Genomic DNA, 7,015 nt, shown 5'->3' with positions numbered 1-7,015 from the left:
ATATCAATATTAAACTCGATTTTATCACCATTTTACACCGTTTAAGGGTTTGATAAAGCGTTCTAAGCCTCGCACAATCAAAGTTTGGGTTCTAGGTCGAGTAATACCAAGTCATAGTACAACATTTGGGCCATAGACTCTCTCGGGAGGAGTGTACGGCCGTACACATGGGTGTGCGGCCGCACACCCACCCCTCAACCGTACACCCACCTATATATAAAGGAGGAGACCCCTTCATTCATTCTTTTTCCCTTTTGGCTGCACACTACTTTCTCTCTCTAGAATCTTCACATAAGGACCCTCCAAAGGCTTCAAAATCGTAAGCATTCTATCATCTAGCTTGTTATACTTGTAAGACTTCTTAATATAAGCCCTAATTCATCAAGTTTCATGTTGTTCTTCATCCTTGAAGGTGTACGGCCGCATACCTTCATAAGGTGGCCGTACACACCTTAAAGACTCTCCAAAGTGAGAGTTTGGCCTCCATCTGCTAGTTAGACTTGGTATTAGCATGGAAACACCTAAAAATCGACATTTTGGGCATGGATGAAGAGTGTACGGCCGCACACCCCTCTGTACGGCCGCACACTCCCTTGTACGACCGCACACACATCCTCTTGGCCATACACCCACTTTGATGCTCATTTTTGGCCTCAAACTTGCAATAACACTCAGTTTGGGACCTAGAACACTCATTGGATGCTTGTTAGGACCTTGAAAAACACCTCAAAACACTCCCCATCATGAGTGTACGGCCGTACACTCATGGGCCGTACACCCATGGCCGTACACACCCAAAGGGTGGTTGTACACCTCCCTCGTTCGATCATATAAGGTCCCGACACTTAGTTCAAGCATTTCCAGGTCCTTAGGGTGGTTTCCCGTCATGTTTAGTCATGAAACACCCTAATTCTAACACACATATGTGTTACCATATGTTAATAGGATCCACTTGCGTACGAAACACTAGTTGACACTCAGCATCCACACCGATCATACGCTCGAATCCTACATCAAACTGTGAGTTCATACCCCTACGCTTTTATAGTTTTTAAAACGTTTTCAGGGGGGGAATACAAGCTAAACATAAAGCTTTTCATTACTTAAAAACTGATGCAATTACAACGGTCTTACCAAACATCTAGATACTTTATCCCTTTTGTAATATGCAGAGCATAAGGGACGTTTTCTAAACATAAATTGCATAGTTTTCCAAAACAGTACATAAACACAACTTATCAGTCAAACTATAATAGGTATAGTTTGGGGAATTCTTTACCGGTTTTACAGATTCACACACATAAACTATGACAAATTTAGTTTATCCACACAGATAACTAGAGTATTTTGTGTATAATTATTTATACTCTACATCGTTTACAACGATTTCGAACTCGAGAACAACCGAACTATATGTAAACTAGTTAATACAGGATTGTGAGATCTATCTTCGTTATGCCCTTTGGGGTACCAATAAATCCTCCCCGGTAGTATAACCAGAGTCTCCTGGAGGGAGAGCGTGGAATTTGTGAATAGATCTATTCGGGACCGACAATCCCACATCTGAACCGTTAGCTACAGTTGGGCGGGCACGCCTGGGGTGACAAATTTTGTAATCATACGACGCCTGAAGAAACGTCAAGGAGGTCACGGGTCATATTAGTATGGTTATACGACTCACAATAAGTATAAACTAACCTTTGTTTACGGGATTTCTTTCTTCGATAGTTTTATTTAATTAATAAAACTACTTATCTATTTACTGGAGGATATTCTAGGGATCCAACTCTTGGTTTTATTTGAGTAATAAAACTACTATTCATACTGGCGGTAACCAGGGTTTTCAAACGGAACATACTTTTCATACAGTAATCTACAAACATGTTAGAGAATATGGGATTTTCTTGGAAAGCATGCATACACATTTCAGAACTTGATATCAAAGGTTTTAGTCACAAACGATATTTACTTATAATGAAAAGAAATCAATTTTACAAATTCAGTGACTAGTTTCCAATACAAAAATATGCTTATGAACTCACCAGCTTTATGCTGATACGTTTTCAAAACCGTTTGTATTCTCAGGACAACAATAGACAGGTACCCGTGCCAGCTTTTGGTGAAGACGGAGCAATTTTGGAGTCTCGTCTTTATCTTTTGCTACTTTCGAATATACTGATATGTACAAACTATGTTTTCAAACAGATGTAAATATTCATATTGTAATGTAATGGTTGTGTTTACTTTGCTTGCTATGATACGATTGTTGTGATACTACGCATGACGTCACCCGCCCCCGGACGTTTCCGCCGTCCGTTCTGACGGTTCGGGGGTGTGACAAATAATCGAAGGAATAAATTATAATTTGGGCAGCACTTCGAATCTAAATATGACTTTCTGTGATGAAACCGAGGATTTTAGTTGAAAATCGGGCTTTACTCGGGCAGAGTTTCGACTTGAAAATATGATTTTCTCGGGAAGTTCGGAACGTCGGGACTTGCTTCGGGTGTCGGGGATGATACTGGCACTTCGGGGGGTTAAAAGTAGGCTAAAAGGGAGTATAGAGTGAGAGAGGAATGAAAAGTATCAACCATTTCCGGAGGGCTTCGCTTTCTATTTATATGCTGAATTTCGATGCTTGTTCACGTCGTGAGTTTGATCCTGGTCATCCCCTAGGCTTGTCGTGTGTCTTCTAGGCTCGAAAGGTGTCGTTGCAAGTAGTTCACGTTGTGAATTTCTATAATTCACGTCGTGAATGCAGCCAGGTCTTGAAGTTTGTGCTCCGAACTTCAAAAATCCATATCTTTCGCATACGAGCTCCGTTTTTGACGTTCTTTATATCCACGTGTAGGTGAATTATGCTCTACAACTTTCGTTTAGACTCCGTCGGCTTTCATTTAGATCACTAAGGCTAAAAATCCATAACGAATACTACGACTTTCATTTAGATCACTAAGGCTAAAAAGTAGTTTATCGAAAACTCACTTTTTACGCTAAATAGTGTTTGCCGGTTTTGTCGCGGATCTTCGATTGGTCATAACTTCTTCGTTATAACTCGGATTTCGATGAGATTTTTGCCTAAATGTTTCTAACGAGATTCTTTACAACTTTCAATAATAAAATTATACTTATTTCAAATTTTATATTTTCGTTAAATTTCAATATTTGACATTTGATTGGAATCTCATAAGACTTCCATTATTTTCCGAGTAATTCTAAACATAGTTTTATTTCATTTCTAGTAAAAACTATCTGTTAGAACTCAACGCTCAAAATCATATAATATTTCACTATATTATTCACTTTTAAAATTACATAACACGATAACTGAACGTGTATGTTACAGCAACCTTGCTTTTGGATTTATAACCAAGAGGATATATGTGGAGCTTGTAACATTTATCAATCGTGTGACCTTGCAACTTGCAATGAGTGCAGAAAGGCCTGTCATGATTGTTATTCTTGAAGTTGTTTTGAGGTTTGCCACGATTTTGAGTTGAAGCTTTAGCAACAAAACCATTGAATGTTGTACATCACCGTGAATAGATTTTTGTTTCTCTCCTTGAACAATTAGAGAAAAAGTCCAATTAATGGAAGGCAAAGGATCCATAAGCAAGATCCAACCTCTGGTTTGGGAGAATGAATTATTCACAATCCCATTAAGAAATTCATTATGTGCTCATTGTGAAAATACTGCTTGATTTTCTCAACACCACCACAATCACATTTGTTACAGGTACAATTAGGTCTGAAATTGACCAGTTCATCTGTAATCGTTTTGAGTTTTGTGAAGTAGCGATAGAATCTTGATTATGACTAAGATTCGATAATTTGCTTCGAATTTGAAAAATTCTCGGTCCATTACTCTGCTGGAAACGATCTTTCAAATCGTTCTAGATTTCAAAAGCACTTTCAGTAAACATGATATTGGCTGAAATTTCTTTGGAAATTGAGTTTAAAATCTAAGAAATTACCAATTTGTTGTTGCGCATCCATGCATTGAAATTAGAAACTTCAGACGAGCTTGGCTTTGGAAGAGTTCCGTCAATAAATCCAAACTTGTTCTTCATAGATAATGCGATCTGCATTGCTTGGCTCCATGAATTGTAATACTCGCCAGTAAGCAATTATGAAACAAGAACAAATCCGGGACTATCGGAATGATGAAAGATAATATGGGTGTGTTCTATCATCCATGTGAGATATAATAGATCTAGAACTAGAACCAGAATTGGTTGACATGATGAAATAGCACAATCAACGAAGAACAGAAAGAAAGTATGATTGAAAACAAGATCGAGAAAGAAAAATGAACAAAGATTTAATCGAAATATGAAATTAGAATCGGAAGCTTTGATACCATATTATGAGAGAAAGTGATAGAATCTTTTCATTAGATTGAAATGAATTACACCTCTACCATTTATATACAGACTTCTAACAAACTGAATGATAAATTACAGAATTAATCCTCAACTATTACATAAGTACATAAAGTGACCAAATATACATTTCTATATCTAATATACAGGAACCCTAATTTTGACCCTCGAGATTGATACAGAGAGGGGAGGGAGATGGAGGAAATTAAAAAGAGAAAGCTTGAGCAGAACGCGAATGGCGAAATTACTTCCAATACGTCGGAGGATCAGTTGCGTTCTCTGTTAGACCCACTCTCCAAAACTCAGTTGGTTGATCTCTTATCAAAGCTGTACGTTTCTAATTCATAACTTCCCACATAAATACTTCCCATGAATTTCTGTATCTTATCTGTTTTAAGTTTCAGCATCCTGGTTTATTTGAATTCTGAGAATTTAATACCTAACCTCTTTCATTTCATCTAATAGATATTCTGCAAGTTACGACGTTTGGTTTTCAAAACATGAAAAAGGAAATCACGATTCTTCATATAGAAGTGAACCTTTTATTGTTGTCTACAATTCATTTCATTTTCAATTTTCATGTATGCTTGATCATTCCACAAACGCTTTCTGTCTTGGCTACATCAAGAGTCCTTTTCAATTGAACTGTGAAATGACTATGCGATGTGTGCTTGTTTGCATGTGTGTCATGAAGAGGATGCCAATACCCTTCTATTTCTGAAGAAATTAAAAGTGTTGCAAGTGCAGATCCAGCAAACCGAAAGCTTTTTGTTCGTGGCTTAGCCTGGAATACCACCACAGAAACCTTGTATGCTGTGAGTGCATATATTGTCAATGCTTGTTTTTCTGCTTCTGTGTGTTGTTTGACCTAACTGCATTTTTGACGTATGGATACATTCTAGCATACTCCAATATAGATAACAAGGTTAATGATTACATTCAGGCGTTTGAAGAACATGGTGAAATCGAAGAGGGTGCTGTTATACTTGATAAAGCAACTGGAAAATCACGTGGGTATGGTTTTATTACATATAAATATATAGATTCAACCCGAAAAGCTCTAGAAGCACCTAGTAAACTCATCGATGTAAGTGTTGTTTGTGTGTCTTTTGATGAGTTTCATGATTATGATAACTGATGCTTGAATATTTCTGTTTTAGGGACGTATGGCTGTTTGCACTTTAGCATGTGAAGGCATAAGTACAATAGGTAGTAGTAGTAATACTACTACTACTACTACTGATCAAGCACAAAGGAAGCTTTATATTGGTGGTTTGTCCCCTGAAATAACAAGTGAGATGTTGCTTTTGTTTTTTAAAAAACATGGTGAGATAGAAGAAGGTTCGGTTGCATATGATAAAGACACAAACAAATCACGGTAAGTTATGTGAAATAAAAAAAATGGATTCATTAATTCATTTATTAATTATATGGCATCTGAAAAAAAATCGTGGTCTTTTTGCATGTGTTTTTTTAATCTCAAAGTGGTTTCGGGTTCATTACTTACAAGACTGTAGAGGCTGCCAAGAAGGCTATTGATAACCCTCAAAAGATGTTAGGGGTAAAGTGGTCATTTATTACTCTCATTCAGACAGTTCATTGAGTCCAAAAAATGGGAAATGTCTTTGTTGATATATATGTATGACTTGCTTGATGCAGGGTCGAAATATAACAGTGAAGCTTGCTGATAACCAGAAGGGCAAAATGGTCCAGACACAAATACTACCGGGAGGAACAATGGTTCCGATTCAGATGGTTGGATATGGACAGCCGGGAAAGACACATTTGAGTGGCGGTTACGGTTTCCCTTCTCAGGCGGTTGCAGCCTATCCTGGTTCGGGCCCACATGCTGCAACCGCTGAGTATCCAATCCAAACTCAGATTGGGTACTCACAGTATATTTTAAGGAAGGAAAATGTGGGGAATTCTTTGATAACACCAACAGGGGGGTATGCCTACTATGGCACTAAGTAATGAATGATAGATGTTGGTGATAATAATTAATAATAGCTCATCACTTATAAAAGCGAAATAGCTCTTTTTATTTTTGAAGTGTTGGGTTATGAGAATATATGTAGTCAAATTTCTATGATATTTAAATTGTATATATATTGTCTTGATGTGTACTTCCTTTGGAAATTTAAGCTCGAATTTATATTTAGTATGATAGGTTGTATGGTTGATGATAGTGAATTCGGTTGTATTTCTTTTATGTGAAATTGATTTGTAGGTTTGGTAAAAGAGTTGAGTTGATGGATGGAGTTTGGGCGAATGTTTGGATTTGTTGTTGTTTTGATATTTCAAAATTAAGTTATTTGAATTTGACAAGTTCTTACAAGAAAATTGATTGTTGAATTATTTCAATTTGAGTCTTGAGGTTTTACTTTTACAGTTGAAATATATTATTTTAGTTATGATTTGATTTTTTTTTCATCTGTAATCATTGATCAAGATAATTTTATTTATGGAAAAGTAACAAAAATTTGAAATAGTTAGATCATCCACAGCCGTGCGGTGCCATGGATGGTTTGTGTCTTTTAATAACTTCTTGTAAATGATATGGACTACCATGTCATTGATATTCATCATTCCATTCTAAATATATTAAAAGTCCATTTGCGATTAATAAATAT

At 36.7% G+C, this 7,015-nt stretch overlaps 1 protein-coding gene across 1 annotated transcript; it reads left to right on the top strand.

The window, feature by feature from the left end:
- The first annotated feature begins 4,510 nt into the window (after positions 1 to 4,510).
- LOC145128316 (UBP1-associated protein 2C-like) lies at positions 4,511 to 6,546 on the top strand. Its single transcript, XM_079063122.1, has 6 exons — positions 4,511 to 4,711; positions 5,077 to 5,197; positions 5,326 to 5,469; positions 5,543 to 5,760; positions 5,868 to 5,943; positions 6,042 to 6,546. The coding sequence occupies exons 1-6, from the start codon at positions 4,578 to 4,580 to the stop codon at positions 6,354 to 6,356; spliced, it is 1,008 nt and encodes a 335-aa protein (XP_078919248.1). The 5' UTR covers positions 4,511 to 4,577; the 3' UTR covers positions 6,357 to 6,546.
- Positions 6,547 to 7,015: the final 469 nt, after the last annotated feature.

This window comes from Lactuca virosa, chromosome 8, assembly GCF_052849685.1.
Source record: "Lactuca virosa cultivar CGN04683 chromosome 8, Lactuca_virosa_CGN04683_v6, whole genome shotgun sequence".
Classification (NCBI taxonomy): Eukaryota; Viridiplantae; Streptophyta; class Magnoliopsida; order Asterales; family Asteraceae; genus Lactuca; species Lactuca virosa.
The sequence above is the reverse complement of the archived record's forward strand: the minus strand, read 5'-3'. Positions and strand labels throughout refer to the sequence as shown.

Excerpts from the sequence above, each read along its gene's own strand:
- LOC145128316 (XM_079063122.1), top strand. The coding sequence starts at position 4,578 with ATGGAGGAAATTAAAAAGAGAAAGCTTGAGCAGAACGCGAATGGCGAA. Across the intron at positions 5,198-5,325 it reads CCACAGAAACCTTGTATGCT|GCGTTTGAAGAACATGGTGA; the intron begins GTGAGTGCATAT and ends GATTACATTCAG. Across the intron at positions 5,761-5,867 it reads AAAGACACAAACAAATCACG|TGGTTTCGGGTTCATTACTT; the intron begins GTAAGTTATGTG and ends TTAATCTCAAAG.